Source organism: Crocodylus siamensis, chromosome 15 (assembly GCF_052110815.1).
Source record: "Crocodylus siamensis isolate JL-2025a chromosome 15, ASM5211081v1, whole genome shotgun sequence".
NCBI classification, from domain to species: Eukaryota; Metazoa; Chordata; order Crocodylia; family Crocodylidae; genus Crocodylus; species Crocodylus siamensis.
Window position 1 is genome coordinate 41,450,284 of NC_143409.1, and position 18,038 is coordinate 41,468,321.

The window sequence follows — 18,038 nt, forward strand, 5'->3', positions numbered from 1 at the left end:
AGTGTGCATCTTCCAGCTGAAAACCTCATGATGCATCTCTGGTCTCCAGAGTTGGGGGCTTTATGGGCAAAGAAGGGTAAGGGGATGGGAAGGATAAGGGTTTCCTCCAGTCCGGGTGATGCACATTAAATGAATTGGCTTCCTATTTTTGGAGTCCAGCCCAGTCCCACTGTGTGCTGCCCAGCCCTGTTCACAAAGGCTATGCTCCAATGCTGAACAATATTATGTGATCCTCAGTGGCAACATGTGGTACCAGTTCTGGAGGAAACACTGATGGGGTGAGGAATTAACAGCTTGTGTCACTGGGCCACTAACAGAAGGAGGGAGTGGTTTCCAGTTTGGATTTAGCACAGGAGGCAGTCCCAGGCACCAGGAGTTGCAGAGGAGAAGGTTTCCTCTCTGGTGGGGCTGAGATGAGATGGAGGAGGTGCAGAGATGACATGGAGGGAGGAGGTCCCTGGGGAGGATGGCAGGTGTCTTGGATGTTCCTGGCTCTTCAGTGCTCCTGTCATTTATCAGGACCTCACAGTCCCTGCTGCAGAGGGAGAAGGAGATGCTGCAGGCTCGCTGTGAGGAGCTGGAGGCTGCCCTGCAGCACAAGCAGGAGGAGATAGACTGCCAGCTGGCAGAACAGCAACAGGTTGCCCAGCACTGGAAGGACAGGTGGCACCAGGTGGCCGTGGCCCTGAAGACTAAAGAGGAGGAACTACAGCACACACGCCATGAGCAACAGAGCCTGTCTGCCAAGGTGGGACATGGCCTGTGAGCCCCAGGCTGGCTGCTGTCCTCCTGCCTAGCCTGGCAGCCTCACCACTGCCCTGTGCACCCCTGCATCACCATGCCCACCCATCCTCTTTCTCCCTCTCTACATTGTGTCCCTCCAGTAGGCTGACCAGCCCAGGAACTCATGGCTTCTCATAAGCTGTACCACCAAGTCACTTCATAACCATATCCCATCTCTTCCCCTCCCTGTGCCTCAGTATACCTGTCTGTACAGCAAAGCCAGGTGCCTGGAGGCATTGGGAAGGCTCATCAGCCAGTGCCTGTAAATCCCTCTGATTAGTTGCACTGGTTCGTAATGGCTAAATTCCCTACCCATCCATCCCTACGTGCATCATAACCCCTTTTCTTCCCACACTCTTACCTTGTTGCTACAGGAAACTGGGAAGCGCAGAGCTTTGTGGTATTTCTTTAGCAGGTGGAGGTGGGGGGAGTTGCCAGGCATTAATTAGGCCCCTGGAGGGTTGCAGTCAAGGGGAGCAGAGACATAGGCTGGTATCAGAATTCTCCCCTGATACGGGCTTGAGTGCTGGGGAAACATGCCAGCTTCTCTTGCTCGCGGGGGCAGAGCCCCAAGACAGCCCAGACTGACTATGGAGTGGGAGCAGGGCAAATGCTTAGAGATAAAGGATAGGCCTCAGTGGCAAAGCAAAGGACCTGGGAGCAGATGCCAAGCAGAGGCTGACAGCCCTGGAGACTGGCCACCTGGTTTTCCATGCTGAGTTAAGTCAGTGCAGGAGGGGTGAGAAACTGGGCCCAGGCTGCCCCAGCAGCGTGCCTACATCTCTACCCTGGAACAACTGCCTCTGTGGGGTGAAGTACCCAGGTTGTAACCATATTGGTCTAGAGGCAAAAGGGATCAAAACTCATGGCAGAGGTGATATCTTTTAGTAGACCAACTAGATATTTGCAAAAAAATTAAATCTTTATTTGCAAGCTTTCAGGCACAGGCATCCTTCATCAGGCATTGCAAAAGTTGTAAGAGTTTGCCTTGGTGGGGTGAGGGGATTTCAGTCTCCCTGGCACATTAAATCCTTAGCCTCCCCACTGAGACTGCCAGCAAGGGGCAAAATTAGTGCAAAGGCCTGGTAGCAGGTTTTCTAGCTCCCCTGCTTCATTCAAGCCCCACAAAGAGATGGGAATGAATTTCAATCATGTCCCACCTGAGCTGGATTTGAGTAGGCCACATAAGCTTTCCCCATGCTCTACAAATAGCACCTGTATAATTGATCAATTTGATATCTAAACTGGTGCCAGCCAGTAATGGGGATGCCCTTTAGCCCCAGTTAATTACCTAAACTGCCTGAGGTGCAGCTATATTGGCTAATTATAAATTGATTTAAACTGGTACATTTTCTCTAGTACAAACAAGGACTTTGAGCAGAAAGTCTGTCTCCCCCACAGCCAGTTCCCAGAACTATCTAGCAAGTGACAGCTGTTTAAGCAAGGGTTAAACCAGTTTAAATTGGGTTTCCTGCAAGTTTGACTGGATTGATTTTAATTCACTTTAGTTCAGCTGGTACAGCTTCTCTAATACAGGCAAAACCTCAGGATTTGAGGCTAAGAAACCCAGACCAGTTTCTGGAACAACACAGCCTGTTTCAGAATCGTAGAAAATGAGGATGGATGGAAGGGACCTCAAGGGGTCATCTAGTCCAGCCCCTGCTCAAAGCAGGACCATCCCCAACTAGATCATCACAGGCAAATCTTTGTCTAGCTGGGTCTTCAAAACCTCCAAGGATGGAGACCATTATTCCCTGTTCTGTCATCTGCCACCACTCAGAACAGTCCAGCTCCATCCCCTTTGTAACCATGCTTCAGGTAGTTGAAGGCTGCTATTTAAACCTCCCTCAGTTCTCTCTTCTTCAAACTAAAAATAAGACCAGTTCCCTCAGCCTCTCCTTATAAGTTATGTTCCTCAGCCCCCTAACCATTTTCACTGCCCTCTCCTGGACTCTCTTCAATTTGCCGACATCCTTTCTGAAGTGGAGGACCCAAAACTGGACACACTACTCCAGATGTGGCCTTACCAGTGCAGAACAGAAGGGAATAATCACTTCCCTTGATCTACTGGCAATGCTCCTACAAATGCAGCCCAGTATGCTGTTAGCCTTTGCAACAAGGACTTACTGCTGGCTTGTATATGTTAGACACTAAGATGCCCAGCACCAGCATATCAAAGTGAGATGAGATGCTCCTTAAACAAACATTGAAGTGGGTGAGAGAGGAACAGAACAATTGTGACTTCCAACCCCCTACCCCGCCCCTTCCTGCCCATTTTTCAGCAAAATAGAACGATTTCCTAAATTGTCCAACCAGTTCCAGAGAGCTGAAAAATCAGAATCAAGGAGGTCTTATGTAGCAGATCCTCCACTGGTGATCCACACACTAGCCAAGGGGTTGTAAGATTGCTTACAAAACATAACTCCTCTCTTCTTGTGCCTTGCAGCATGCCAAGATCCTGCGGGACAGTGAGATGCTTGAGGTGGAGTTGTCTGAGCTGAAAGGTGCCATGCACAGGTAGAAAGAGGAATATTTTCACTCCCAGTGCTATAGCACTGTGTCCCCATGTACATGTGTTAGGTCCTACATCAGACAGCAGTCATGGGATTGGGAGCTGACATTGGCACTATGGTGCCAAAACTGGGAGGGTGTCTGTATGCCTGAGCGACTTCTGCAATATCTTAGATTGTGCAGGGAAGGACAGGCGCTGGGTTATACACACCCCACCCTCTGCATGGGTGTGTGGGAGGTTCTGGCCCACCATTGTATCATCTCCCAAGCATTAGAAGGTTGTGACATCTGTGTCTAAAAGGGCTGCATGTCTGCCTGCTGCCTGGCACTGCAGTGCAGTCGTCACACCAGCCCAGCATGGATGTCAATCACCCATCTAGTATGGCAACACACACTCTCTTCCCTCCCTTTGCACTCCATAAACAACTCCATAAATTGCAGGGTAGTGGGGAATCGGGAGTTGAGGTAGAAACACCACTGCTCTTCATGTGAAGGAAGATGACAAAGTTCAGGCTCAGAAGGGATAGCCCAGGTGCTCCAGGGTGGGACTTTCTGAAGCCCCTCAGTGATCTGGGAACACCTATCCCAGTGAAGGTTAAGGTGGCTGAGGAGCAGATGAGCCAGTGGAAGCTGGGGTGATTTGTGTTTCCAAGTTACTTCAGGGACTGGCAAAAATCTCAGCTGATAGTGTAAATGTATAAACACATTTCCTCCCTTAGCTTGAAGGAAGAAAACAGCGACTTATTGAGGCAACTGGAGGAGCATCACAAGGCCAGCCAGATGGTACAACAGCAAGATCTGTCTGCGAATGCAGTAAGCACAGATATATACATACTTTTCCCCGTGCCCTCCCAGGAGACCGCAGAGGTTTTTTGATTTTCAAGGCTGCAAAGGGACCATTACTTTCATGTCATCTGATCTCCTGCATAGCCCAGGCTGGAGAACCTTACCTAAGAGTCAGTTGTTCTGTGTGTGTCTCTCGCTCACCTTCCCTACACAAACCACCCTTGAATGCAACATCTTGTGTTCTGGGTCATTCAGACAGCAAGAAACCCTGCCTGCTTCGCATCCCAGTGACACATGCTATATTTCTGGGTGAGCAGGAGATGTAAGGTGCAGGCAGTTACCAGAACAGGCTGGATTGAGGAGCAGAATCCAAGGTGAAACATGGTTCTGACCCATTTCATACTTCCCATTTAACATCTGACTTAGTCACAGTAGAACAGGACAGTGACTGTCCAGGCCAGCTTCCCCATCTATAGATCAAACTTGGTACCATTTACAATCCTTTTATTTTAATACCAGCTACTGCTCTGGCCAGTTGCAAGACTGGTAACAAGTGAGTTTGAGAGGTAAATACAAAGATGGGAGTCATGCAAAAGGCTTTATGGACTCACTGTGCTAAAGCCTATAATGCCATAGAGGAGAAAGCTCTCCATGTTCCATCTCCACAGACAAACCCAGTGAGGCAGGAGCTGTGGGAAATACAGGAGCTTGCTAAGGTGGGAAAAATGCCAGATTTGAGGTATGGGAAGAAAATGCCCCTGGTTACTTTGAAATGAATGTCTTGTGTTTGTCTAGTCTCTGCAGGCATTGAGCTTTGAGAGGACTTCAGACCAGGAGGCCCTTTACAAAGAGAATGAGGGAACCCAGTAAGTTCTTGCTGCTGATGTGATGTTACAGAACCTAGACTGACTAGCTAGGAAATCCCTGCAGGTGGTGGAAGAAATTTCTGGTCTGGAAGCCAGCAGAAAGCAGCTCTTCATGCTGACTGAAGAGTCCAGGCCCCATCCTGTTGGAGGCACCTAAAAGCTTGCAACTTCCCCTTGTGTGTAAGACCCTATGAGGCTAAAACAATTGGAAGTCTTTGGGTCTTCATCCAACAGTGCTGTCAGCCAGGTCATAAGTGTCATGTTACAGGGCAGGCTGTATGGGAAATGCAGGCATCATCTTTTCAAAGGGATCAAATTCATTCCCTGTATAACTCTGATATGTTAAAGGGGTTGATGAATTTATATCCTGACTATCAGAGTTGACCAAATGTCTCCTGGGCCATGGTTGGAGGGCATTTTCATTTTACCTCTATTACACCTGAAGCAAGCTACCCCAAGCTCCTAAGCATGACATATTGATTCTCATCACAGGCCTGACCCAGCACTGTGAAAACTGATAGCAGAACTCCCATTGGTTTGACTTTGACAGTTGTATAGGATTGGGTCTAAGTGGGAGGGATGCGTACCAAGGTGCTCTTGGTTCCTTCTTGGTTTCATGAATTTCTTTCTTGGATGGTCTTCTTGGGAGTGGTGTTGAAAGTGAGATCTATCAATTGACTTGTTTCCATGCCTTTGTTTCTTGCTAACACTCTTGGGAATGATGTTGAAAGTGAGATCTATCAATCGACTTGTTTCTATGCCTTTGTTTCTTGCTAGTGACAGAGTAAAGCAAGTAGAGAATGAAAAATCTGAGAAGGTGGCAGAGATCAGGAGGTCACAGGTAGGAATGACTTTGCTCCTCTCTCCATGAGCCCAGTTCAACAAGGAGTGGTATGGGCCCAGAGTCATTTCAGATAGATTCAAGGGCCTGGAGTAGGAACTCCTCTGCTCACTAAAAACCCAAGGGGAGTGCCTCCTTAGGTTCTGGTTAACAGAGCTGCCTTATCATACAGTTTGGTGATGCCTTCTTAGTCCATCTACAGCACTGCATCTTTATGTTGGCACCTGTGCTAGCCTGGAGAGAAGAATGGAGGTGCAGGTGACCCTGCTGGTCCTGACTTCTGTGAGCCACATCCCTCTGGGTATTCATGCTCTTGAACCCATAACAACACCTGTCTTTTTGGGATCCCACTATTATGTCTCAGAGCACAAAAAGTTTGTTCTTCCTTAATGGTAGCCTCTTTTAGGTGTGAAAGCTCCTTAATCGCCATCATAGCTTCTCCCCCCCATTAAACATCACCTTAAGACATTCATGTACCAAAGCTTTATTGGTGAGCACCTACTGGTCCATATGTATCTGCATTCTGTCGGCTGGAACCTCTCTAATTCTCACAGTACCGCAGTGAGAGTCCATGTCTGAGCTGCAGTAGACCCTAAAAGCAAACATAAAATCAAATGATGGTGCTAAGAGCTATAATGTATTTAAATGTCCTGCATGGCAGTTCTGCTCCCCAGGCTTTGCCATGCCCTGGAGAAATAAAGTGATTATTTCCTTCCTTGGATTCAGTGCCCATTTGTTTATGCCCAGCCCTGTGATCTGCTCAGTGGGTTGCAACTGTAGCTTTCCAAATGGGCCAGCAGTGCTGCTCAGATTCAGGTGTTCTAGTCTCCCTCCAAGCATGGCTTTTCAGGGTGGTGTGGGTGTTTCTTCATGTAACCCATTTATTTCCCCACTATGGCAGCAGGACATTGCTTCACTCCTCCGGGTTGAACTGCAGGCTTGCAAGCAAGAGCTGGAACTGGAAAGGACCCGTAGTCAGGACCTGCATCGCAAAGTGCAGCTGCTGCAGGCTGGGAGCAAGCATGGTGCTCCTCCTTCCCCACAGCAGGTCGGTACCATCCTGGGGGTGATGACCAAGCTGGGTCTACACCATGCTCCAGATCAGTGTCCATGGGCCCTCTCAAGCTAAGTGTATTCAATCTGTTGGTGCTGAAACCGCCCTCCTACTCATGGCACAGCAAGGCGATGCCACATGTTTTCATTCTGCTCTTCAGATTTTGGAGCACTTGGGGCTGATACTGCTCTGCTTCTCTGGGCCGGGAGGGAATCTTGGTATCTAGACACCACTGTCCCATGCCACTGGGTGGAATCAGGACAATGTGGGCATGCATGTGCTTTGAATCTGGCCACCCTCTGCTAGTGCTCTCTGCTTAACTACAAATGAAGCTGTTGTAGCTCTGATTACACAGCCCTTTCCCTCTGGAGCTAAAGAGGTGACACTTTGTTCTTAGAAAGTACTGTTACATATATGCAGGAGACACTGGGACACACACTCATGTGTCAGACCCTGCTTGACTTTAGCCCTGATCCCGTGATGGTATCTACATTCCTGTCCTCATACCACAGAGGTATCTCATTGACTCTGCACCAGCTGGTGGTAGCAGATCACCAATGATCAGCTCCTTAACCATCTCCTGGGAGCAGTTATATGGGTCAGAGTGGCACTGAAACTGGGCCCTGTGGCATCATTGTCCAGTTCTGTGTGCAGGTTGATGTACCATCTAGCTACAGCTGAGGAATTAATAGCTACCTAAGAACCTAGTGAAGAAGCCTGGTCTGATGGTTAAAGCACAGCCCCAGCTGTCAGGAGACCTGGTCCTGCTCTTTGTACTGCCCTTGGTTGGCTCTGTGACCTTGGGCTTGAAACAGTACTTTCCTGCGCCTCAGTTTCCCTGTGTGGATTGGGGTTTAGTGTTGTTGGCCTACATCCTTGGAGGAACTGGAGGCTTGGAGGTCACAGATGGGGTGCTGGTGCAGAGGCACAGGAGGCCCCTGAGCTTCTACTGCAAAGACCGTAGTGTGGGAAGCATGTAGGGAAATTAGCAGCTGTGAGATGCAATTGCCTCCCTCCCTGACTCATTCAAAGGACATCTTTATATTTTCTTTCCATCAGATCACATTCCCAGCAGAACCTGGGGACACTGAAGCAGCTGATGTAGAGACAGATCATCCTGTGTCTTCTCCACAACGCCATTTGTGAGAGTCTCTGTCTCTTGAGTGTCCATCAGTTTTGTCTTGCCTGCTTCTCTCTTACCCTGGCCACCAGGTCCCACCCCATTCCCCAGCTTGTACTCCCACAGCCAGTTTTGTCTTTTGGTCATCCAGCACTCAGGGAGAAGAGAATGGGAATATAGAGACCTGGGAAGAAACTGAAAGCAGATCCATTTTTCCCTGTTCACGGGCTCTTAAGCTCTTGGTCTCCCATTCAAGGGAGGCAAAGAAGGATCAGGAAGGGACCTGCTTTTAAACAGGGGCAGAGGCAGAGTGCAGGTTTGTGTAGGCATGCAGCCAGAACAAGGATCCTGTCCACTAATGGAGTCCCCTTTATCTCAGTTCCCAGCTTTCAGATCCTCACAGAGAACAGTTGGTGATGGGGAGCTCCTGGGGAACGAGGGACTCAGGGAGCCTGTCAGAGATGAAGAGTCTGCAGCAGGAGCTCCAGAGGCAGGTGGCATCCCAGCAGGAAAAGGAAGAGCTGATCTGGGCTTTAAGAGAGGTGCTGTGCTCTTTATAAACCCACTAGACATGGCCACTTGGCAGTGACAGTGTGCTCCCATCTACTCCCTCTCCACACATCAGTCCATGAAAAGAGATGAAGATACCCCTGGCTGCTCCTGAGCATGCTGGAAACTTGGGTCCTGAGCATGGTACCAGGGGCTCCCCTCAGGGCATCCTAACTACCTCATTTCAGGGTTGATGCGGACATAATGAAAGCAGATGGGCATGGTTTATTCCCCAAACAGCCTGCTACCATGTTGTAGCAGGCTTTAGCCAGTATGGACAGGCAGCAGCTCCAGGGGCCAAGATGTGGGTGGAAATCTCAGAAGGCTAGTGGTTCTCATGGCATGTGACACCTTCTCATTGGTCCCTGCCTAGGGATGGATGAAAAAATGTTGTCTCCTCAAAGTGGCATCTGGCCTGCACATGCTTCTATCACTGATGGAAATCCACTGACAACGGGGTTGCCCTGGTCTTGTACTGGTGGGACAGAGAGTAGCATCTGGGCCTCTGTGGAAGGAGATTCTCTTAATGGTCAGGTTGAGGGTGGGGTACTGAAGAAGCTAATATACAAGAAGGGGAAGGTAGCTAGGTCCTTCAAGGACCAAGAAAAACCTGAATCCTCCTCACTGCTGGGAGATGAGCAAAGAGGGTGGTTTGGTCTGTAGCTGCATCCCCTGGATTGAGAACTTTTTGTCCTGATGCTTTTCATCCTGGACTTCATTATCCACATTGCCCCAAAGGACTGCAGCCATCACTGAAATTCAGGGCATAATCGAGAGGAGTGTGTGTATCTCAGTGGGAAATGGTGAGGGTTGAATGCACTTGGGTGTCAACTACCCACTTTCCATAATGAGAAATTCCCCTTGGCCAGGGCTAGGAGCAGTGTGAAGGTGTATGGACAGGTATGGAGGCTAAGTCTCTTTTCCTTTACTGTTAGGAACTGGAAGAACTGAAACAAAGGAAGTCTGGAGACCTTAAGGTGAGAATATTAACACTGAAGCTTTAACATGCTTGGAGTGACAGGATGAAAAGCACCATCTCAGCTGTGCCCCCAGTATCCAGTCATTCAGCCTTGCCATATGTGGCCTGTAGGTCCCCAGAGAAGTGAGCACCTGGTTATATCCCTGGCACTCCTGAGGACACCACTTTCAAGCATGCCCCATGTACCTGCTGCCACTTGCATGTGCCAAACCCAGAAATGAGGCAGTGAGGTTGCCCCAGGGTGCCTAAGAGTGGCCGTGCGGGGCACCTGCAGAGCAGGATCACTGCCATGTTTCTAGGTGTGAATGGGAGCAGGTGGATGTGGCGTCCTGAGAAGCAGACGTCCCTGGTGCTAGGGATGTGGTGTGGGTGTATCCTTAATATCCTGATTGACCAAAGCATCTGGTCATCAGGAAACCAGCAGAGTCCCACTTTACACCAACTGAGGGTCTGGCCCAATATCCATTCATTCTTCATCTGTTAGCCTTAGTAGGGGTGCTTCTGTTTGGTGCTCTGTGTTTGGGGTCAATTTATTTCTCTGAGGTCTTCTGTCATGGCTATAGTATCCAAGCACTTCACAATCTCTGATGTGTTTATCCTCACAACACTCCCTTCAGGCAGGGCTGGGTTATCCTCATTGAACAGGTAGGAAGCTTGAGTGCAGAGAAGATAAGTGACTTGCCTAAGATCAACACAGGAAGCCTGTAGCTGAGCAAATACACGCCAGGTTTCCCCAGTCCTAGGCTAAAGCCTGAGCTCCTGGACTTTCTGTCCGTGCGTGTGTGTGTGTTGGGGGCGTGGATTATTTTGCACTGAACCTGATGGGATAACTAGAAAACTTTAATATGTTTCTTGCTTCCTCATGAACACAAAGACATTAACCACCTAATAATCCCACTCACCGTAGAGTCTCCCCTTATTTGCTAAGTAATCCAGGAACCAGACAGAAGGCCTTGGTAACAGGACCTGATGACTGGAACAGGCAACATTGGCTTGTCCTTGTTAGGAATATTTGATGGCCCTCAGTGCTATCGGAATAACACGTGGCTTCCTTTCCAGAGGATTTCAAATATCAGGCTGCCATTTTGTTGCCCATGACCATCCAGTCCTTTAATATGCCCCCACACAGGTATTGGGGATCCCATTGTATAATGAACACCTTTGGCCTTTACGGTTCATTATGGGAGTGTCTCAGAGACGCATTCCTAGGTGGGGAAAGTTTTCTGAGGTTCAGCAGTTCTTCATGGGTAGGATTTTCCTTGACTGAATAGATCCTGCTGAAAACTGCTGCTGTGTAAAGACTCATGGGCAGTCAGTGAGTGAGGAATCCACCTTCCTTTTGTACTGATACCACTTTCTCTAAGGCAGTGCTTCCTAAACTTTTCCTCAGCATGATCCTATTTATGGCCCCATTTCCTCAGCTTGGCCCCTTACTCCCAACCCACAGCCCCTCACCCCTGCAACCCCATCCGCTGATGTTGCAACCCCATTTGGGGTCACAACCCACAGTTTGGTAACTGCTGCTCTAGGGGGTGGCAGGTGGTTAGGTGTTATGAGCTGGCATGACTTAGCCATGGATTATCTTGAGTTTGATGCTACTGGAGTTTGGCTCTGGAGTTTGATGCTACTTCGTTGGTTGACATTGGCTGATGTGGACATTTGTGAGCTAAGAACACATTAAGTTGGCCAAGTCCAATGATGGGGTCAGTGGGGAACCTACAGTCAGGGCAACACCTGTTGCTTGACCTTAAATAGAGCAGCCTGTGTTGTGAAACCAGGAGCCAGTGGTGGTTTGAGTGTTGCACCTGTTTCTAAAGTCCATTGGTGTGATATCTGCAAGCTGTTACACAAATGCATGTGGATGTAGAGTGTTCCCTGTGGGCCTCTGGCTCCCTGCTCCTCCTGCCCTGCTTATTATTGAAGGGGAATCTTACCAGTGTTTTGTGCTCTGTGATTCAGGCCTCCCTGGAGGAAGTAGATGTAGAGCTGGTTCTGGTCCAAGAAGAGCTTAAGAAGGTTTGGGGCATACTGAAAGCACGTGACACGGAGCTGGAAGAACAACATCTAGAACTCGAATCTGCCAGAAGCCAGGTACAGAACCTGCCAAGGGTGTGATGTCCCACCCAGGGGGAGCTCTCTGTGTTTCACTGGCACCTACAGGCCTCATTGCAACCCGAGCCCCATTGTGCTAGGTGCTGTAGAGACACATCAAGAGAAACAAACCCTGGCTCAAACAGCTTACCGTCTCAATAGGAAAGGAAGAGAGAGGAAACAGGGGCACAGATAAGGGAAGTGAGTTGCCCTGTAGGTCTGCACGAAAAAAAACTCAGGACTCCTGAGTCCCAGTCCAGTAGCTCTTCCATTAGACCATGCTGGCTCTCCCTCTCACTGGGACTCCCTGACCACTGGTGTTTGTTTCTGTGGCAGCATGTGGATGGTTCAGCTGCCTTACCAAGCTACAAAGTCTCGGGCAAATTGTGGAATTAGGTGGTTACTTGTTAGTCAAGGTCTGCCTCAGCCCCAATTTGACCCACAGTCTTCACTTGAAAAGGCCCCAGACTTCAGCTAATTATGTAGCAGCAAAGACCTGGATAGGAGTGCCTGGCAGAGAGAGACAACAGCCTCTGGCCAAAGCAATGATATGACAGGACTCAGCCATCAGGAGCCTGTCCCCTATGGTAGGGGGCAGGTATGAAGCAGGTGACTTCAGAGACTGACACTAACCTCTCTTCTGTCTGTTGCCAGTACACTGAATGCAGCTCGGAGAAGCTGAGACTGGAGCAACACGTGACCTCTCTGGAGCAAGAGCTGGCTGAGAAGTGTGTAGTTAGCAGGCTTTGCTGTTGGGGCAATGAAGTGCCAAGTGTCCCCCCCTTGCAGAGTTGCATGTAGCACTCAGTCATGTGAGCCACTGCTCCATCTCCAGTGTGGAGACTCGCCAACATGTGCATGTCCATGGACCAAATTCATCCATGGCATAACTCCACAGAGTCCAATGCAGTCATACCAGGGATGAATCAGGTCTGTAAATGGATACCTCCAACCCCTACTCCTCCCCTCTACCCCTATGGTTCAGTGGCAGGATCACACAGACCTGCAGTGAGATGTGGAGGTGAGTGCATATGTGTGTCCTTCAATCTCAATCTGGTCTGGCTCAGTTCCCCTGGCCTGGCTCTGCATAGATCAAAGTTGTTCCCCTCAGGGGCTGTGGGAGCATCTCCCTCATGAAGACAATGGAGACAGACTTGGGAAAGAAGTGGACTATCCCACTGTGGATAGACATTCCTGTGCCTCTTTCCGGATGCTGCAGTCACCTTATGAGTAGCAGCATCACTGGGGCATTGATGCCAGGAAAGGATGTGGGGACATGAAGCAGAAGCCTAGAGTTTGGGGTGGGATGGGTGACCTGGAGACTGGGGTTCAGGGTTGTGGTTCAGACCAAAGAGATGTTCCTGCTCTGACAGTCAGAACGAGTGGGTTTCTCCGATTGTGAAAGGGTGGCAATTTCTTGAGCACGTACCAAAAAACTCCTGGGAGCCACCACTTGTACAGAAACCAAGAAAGCTAACCTTGCAATCAGCACTGGGAAAACCAGTCCCCAAGAGACTTCACTAGAAGCTTAGTGGTGGAGTCATAAGTGTCTCAGCAGGCAGCTGTCTCTCTGCACCCATGAGCCTAGAGCTGGATTTGAGACACCTTCCAACGTGCTCCCCTGCTGGGATCAGTGTAACCTAGCTGTCTCTCATATGGGACTCATGTACCTAGCTAGAGATGAGTCATCTCTCTGCAAGTCTCCATACAGTTCCTGCCCTTTAGATACACCCAGAGTGCCAGGCTGTGCCAGGAGGGTGGTTTGTTCCAACCCTGGCTAAAAAGCAAACACTTCCAGAATAAGCAGAAGGCTGTCCAAGAGAATCCTGCCACATGGGAGCCCTGGGCTGAGGATGCCCTACTCTGGCTTCTCCAGGAGCTGAGAATGAGAGCATTGCAGCACAGATGGGAACTGCTGGGAGTCAGTGCATTAGATTTAAAGAGCAGAGTGTGGCACCCAGAGCAGCCAGGTTGAGGGCTGGATTGTGGGCTGTAATGACAGTCTTATATTGGGTATGAGGTAGGAGCTTGTGCTTCCCAGATCTCCAGGGCGCGGGAGAGACAAGATGGGTCTCACCCTTTTTAGGAGGGATGGTAGGACCTAGGGTAGTACTAGCCCAGTGAAGTCCCTGCACTGCTTAGGCTGGATTGGGCCCTGGGGAAGCTGTGAAAGAAAGGTAGAGGTGAAAAAAAACCCAGTGAGACCCCCACCCCCCTCCCTTCCCTCCCACAAAGCATCCTTGCATTAAGGCCCTCTGTCCTCCCCATAGTCCTCCCCAGCCCCCTCAGGGATCTGCTAGAGACTGTTGTATTTTTAATCTGGCTCCAAGTTGTGCCACATTCCCTTGCTCCTTGGAGAGCTGCCTCTCCTCCCCACAGCCCCTGCATGGGTCACGGGCCCCGGGGAAGGGGTGTGGTGCTGCAGAGGTGGCTGACTTTCCTTCCAGTCCTCATGGGACCTGTGCTTGGAGAGTCCCGTGCACTGATTTCTGGGGCATGGTCAGACCCCCTTGAGCCCAGGGATCCTCCTGGTGGCCAGGCCTTGCAGGATGGGTTTTCTGTACGCAAGGCTTCCGTACACATGGTGGCTCCCAGAAGCCATATCACCTTTCCCTTCATTGCTACCTGCATAGTGATCTGTCCCTCACTGGATGTTGTGCTCACTTCAACTGCCTCTGTTAGCATCCTTCTGTTAGCACTCTGCATACCATTTTTGGAGCGCCTCTCCATCCCTTTGGTCTATAGAGTCAGTGGGATGGTAGGGGACTGGAGTCTCTTGAGACAGAACTGACCTGCCAGGCACATGGTCATGGACACTGCCATATAAATGAATGTGCAGCATTGGGGACAATGGAGGTCGGTGTTCAGGGAGCTAATGCAGAGACTTGTTTTTGCAGAGAACAGGCCTTAAGGCACCTCAGGCAAGCAAAGGAGATGGAGAAAACCGAGCTGGAGAATAAAGCCTCTTCATTAGAGCTGAAGGTAACTTGTGGGAAGGGCATGGGATCTGAGACATGTGTGTACTACCTGCAGGGGTACTCTATAGAAACCAGCTTACATACATGTGTGTGTGTTTGTGTTCTGTATACATGATACTTCATAGAAAGGTGCGTGTGAACTGAGGGCTGTGTGTGTCTTGCATGTAGCAGCTCTTCAGGGAAATCTCATGCGTGCTGCTTGTGTTCGTGCACGTGTTCTTTATGTAGGTATTTCCAGGAAAGCCTTATGTAAACCGGAGCAGGGGTGGGTGTGCGTACACACACATGTGCATTGCATTGATACTCCAGGGAAGGACACACGATCTGGTGTGTGAGCATCAATAAATTCACACCACCATTTTAGTGCACAGGCAAAACCAGATTCTCCCCTACAGCCTCATCTTCCATAATCAACAACTTCACACTGTGGGTACAATTTTCCAGAGGACTTTGCTTGTGATCAGATTTTTTCAGGCTTCAAACTCACAATATTCCCAGTCAGGGCTGGATTTCTGGATTTTTCAGCTCTTCTGAAAACCTGGCCATTTATTTTAGTATCCAAATGGGAGCTCAATCTTTTTGGTCTTGAAGAACCCCTCCTGTGACCTGAGGGCCCCCTCCATAACTTTTATGAGTTGAATGGCACTCAGTTTCAAAAACTAATTTATGTATTACAGCGGCAGCCCTTACCTCCTTGCAGAGGGGCTAGGCAATCTGGGTAGGGGATAAGTCAGGCAGGAGCAAGCCTGAGCTTGCATTTATCTGTTAATCCTCTTACATCTTATCTCCTCAAACCCTGTGGCATCCTTCAAAGTATCTGGCAGTCCCAGTACCTGGTTGAGAATCAGTATTATAGGGCTTGGTGTCCTTAGAGGCATTAAAGAAAGTTGTTCTGGTCCTGAAGTGAGTGCCACAATGTGGAGGGTGTATGGAAGGTGAGGCTGCTGGCATGGGTAGTGTAGGCGCCAACTCCATGGGTGCTCCAGGCTCAAGCACCCATTGTAAAAAATTAGTGGATGCTCAGCATCCATAAGTCATGGTGGTTTTGGTTTTATGTGTCAGATCTCTGCTTTCAGACATTAACCCCCGCCCTGCAAAGACCACGCTTTCATGCTTTACAGAAAGAAGCAGTGCATTACTTTAACCCAGTTCTGCAGCATCTGTATAGATCCAGTGCTTCAGAAGGGCTTTTTGGCATGGTTAGCTAAAGCTGATTCAATCAGCTATTAGATAAAAGCCCCACTAAAGTGCCTGATTATTACAGATGTCGGGTGAGCAGGGTTGAAGTAACACACTGCCTCTTGTGGGCATGCACAGGGCTCAGTGTGGGAAGATGCCAAGGTTAAAGTAAAGCATAATTTTGTTTTTTTTTGGGGTGGGGGTCGTTATATCTGCAAGCAGCCACCAGTAAAAGCCAAAGTTGGTGCTTATGATGGGTAGAGTGTTTGGGGAAGGGTGCACTGAAGTGGACTGGAGATGTTTAAGAGTGCAAAGCAGAGACAGATCATTAGCATTAACAATGGGAATGAAACTGCTAACACTATTGCGGGTGGAAATGCACATTTTATCCACCATCTGTTCAGGGCTCAGAAGGAATCTTGTGGGGTAGGAGAGCAAGGAGAAGGTGGATGGGTGTTGTGGGGGTGCCTGGGGAGCACTGAGTGGCTCAGGAAATTAAGGGCATGGACATACAAACAATTTACTGTAGGATAAAATGGGGTGGAGCTTTACTGCATGTCAGCTGCTCTGTGGTAAGAGCCTGTGTGCCCACTTCAGTAGGGACAGACATTACATATAAACCGGTTTAAGTGATCAGAAACTGATTTAAACCTGTAGCAGAACAGATGTTCAGTGCACATAAACCAGTTTGAAAATGTCTGAAGCCAGTTTGAGATAAACCTGGTTGAATGTAGTATCAGAGTTAACTGATTTGAGTCAAACCGGTTTATGCAATGTCTGTCCCAGACCTTCTAGATCATGGTAGGTTTGTTCACTTTCAGTCAAAGTTATCAGGGATTATCTTCCACCTACCAAGGGGTAAGAGCGTGCATGTGGCCAGTTACCACAGGACAATCTGTGTGGTAAAATCCTTTCCCCTTCTCACCCTGTGGTAAATGGTTAGTCTGCTCATGCATTGAGATATGCTGTGGAGGCTTTCATCCCTGTGCTCCCAGTTCAAATCCAGGTTGCAGGTGGTTGGAGGTGTCCATGCTATGCCACCTGTGGGCACAGTGGCAATGATGAATCCTTTGCTGGTAGCCCGTGCAGAGAAGACAAGCGTCAAAGCAGCATACATCTAACTCCCCACTCACCCTCCCTCAGCACGAGGTAGAGGCACGTGTGTGGGAGGCTGATACTGCTGCTGCCCAGGCTGGATTTGGCCCAGGGAGAGAAGGTTCCTATCTGCAGCCCCAAATCACAGATGTCTTGGAGAGAGGTCCATGCACAGATCGTAGCAGGGAGCAGGCCACACACTGAAACATTCTCCTCTAACACCCCCTTTATGTCCTTCCTAGCTGGCTGAAATGGAGGTCCTGAGAGACAGCACCCCACAGCTTGGCCAGGCTCCTGCCCCACCGGCAGTGCAGAACAGGTCCCCTGGGCAGAGTCGTGACAGCTGCTGCCAAGGGAAATGCTCTCGCTGTGATTCCCTTCTGGGCCAGCTGGACAAGATGATCCAAAGTAAGACTTCCTTCTCCTCCTCCGATTTATCACCGCACTCGGCCTATGAGATAATGAACCTACAAATGCCAGGGGGGTTAGAAGTTCATCTCCTCTGGGTACGCAGAATGCTTGAAGTCCCTTATAGAAGGCCCTGGAGACTCACAGATACTCCTGAGTCCCTTGTTATAGTGTCCATTGTCAATAACCCACCAGTCTACTCTTCCCACCTTCCCAGCATCTGATCTCCACCCCCCTGCCACCCCCAGTCTAATTTCCTTCGAAGGCTGGATTTTTGTCACTTCAGTAGTTCCTACCTGCTCTCTGCATCGATAGGCCTGAATCTGAGCATGTTGTATCTAATGACTGCTTTGAGGACAGTGGCTAGTTGCTTGCTGTTTTGGGAGCAAGTGTGTGTGTGTATGTGCACATGTATGCTTGTGCATGTGTGTATATGTACATGTGTGGGTGCATGGGACTCAATTCAGCATTGATTGCTGCTACAATGTTTTCTCTGTCGCTTTTCTGCTTTCGATGTATGGTTTGCCTCCAGGCTGCATGGACAAAGGAAGGAATACCAAGGAGGACAAGGACCAGGCTTTCACCTACCTGTGTGAGTTTCGGGAACTCCTGAAGGTGAGTGAGCTGAGGTCAGCCTCTCTGGCAAAGACAGCAAAGGCTCCAGGAGAGAGCCTGGCACAGTGTTGGGTGTTGGTGTCCACTAGAGGACTCCCTAATTCTTTCTGGTCCTGTACCTGCCTCAGCTCTGGTGCCCAAGGGCTCCCAGAAGAAGGTAATGTTGCGAGGAGGACAGTTATG

General features: G+C 49.4%; 1 protein-coding gene across 1 annotated transcript in view; it reads left to right on the plus strand.

Moving 5' to 3' along the window:
- Positions 1-18,038, plus strand: part of LOC149852459 (uncharacterized) — a 35,989-nt gene that overhangs the window by 12,550 nt on the left and 5,401 nt on the right. Inside the window, exons 11-24 of the mRNA XM_090029945.1 lie at positions 520-748; positions 3,230-3,300; positions 4,014-4,107; positions 4,876-4,946; positions 5,724-5,787; positions 6,689-6,835; positions 7,901-7,983; positions 8,341-8,503; positions 9,446-9,487; positions 11,449-11,580; positions 12,235-12,308; positions 14,478-14,562; positions 17,075-17,240; positions 17,773-17,855. Coding sequence (XP_089886071.1) covers positions 520-748; positions 3,230-3,300; positions 4,014-4,107; positions 4,876-4,946; positions 5,724-5,787; positions 6,689-6,835; positions 7,901-7,983; positions 8,341-8,503; positions 9,446-9,487; positions 11,449-11,580; positions 12,235-12,308; positions 14,478-14,562; positions 17,075-17,240; positions 17,773-17,855 — 1,504 coding nt within the window. The remainder of the gene's footprint in view (positions 1-519; positions 749-3,229; positions 3,301-4,013; positions 4,108-4,875; positions 4,947-5,723; positions 5,788-6,688; positions 6,836-7,900; positions 7,984-8,340; positions 8,504-9,445; positions 9,488-11,448; positions 11,581-12,234; positions 12,309-14,477; positions 14,563-17,074; positions 17,241-17,772; positions 17,856-18,038) is intronic.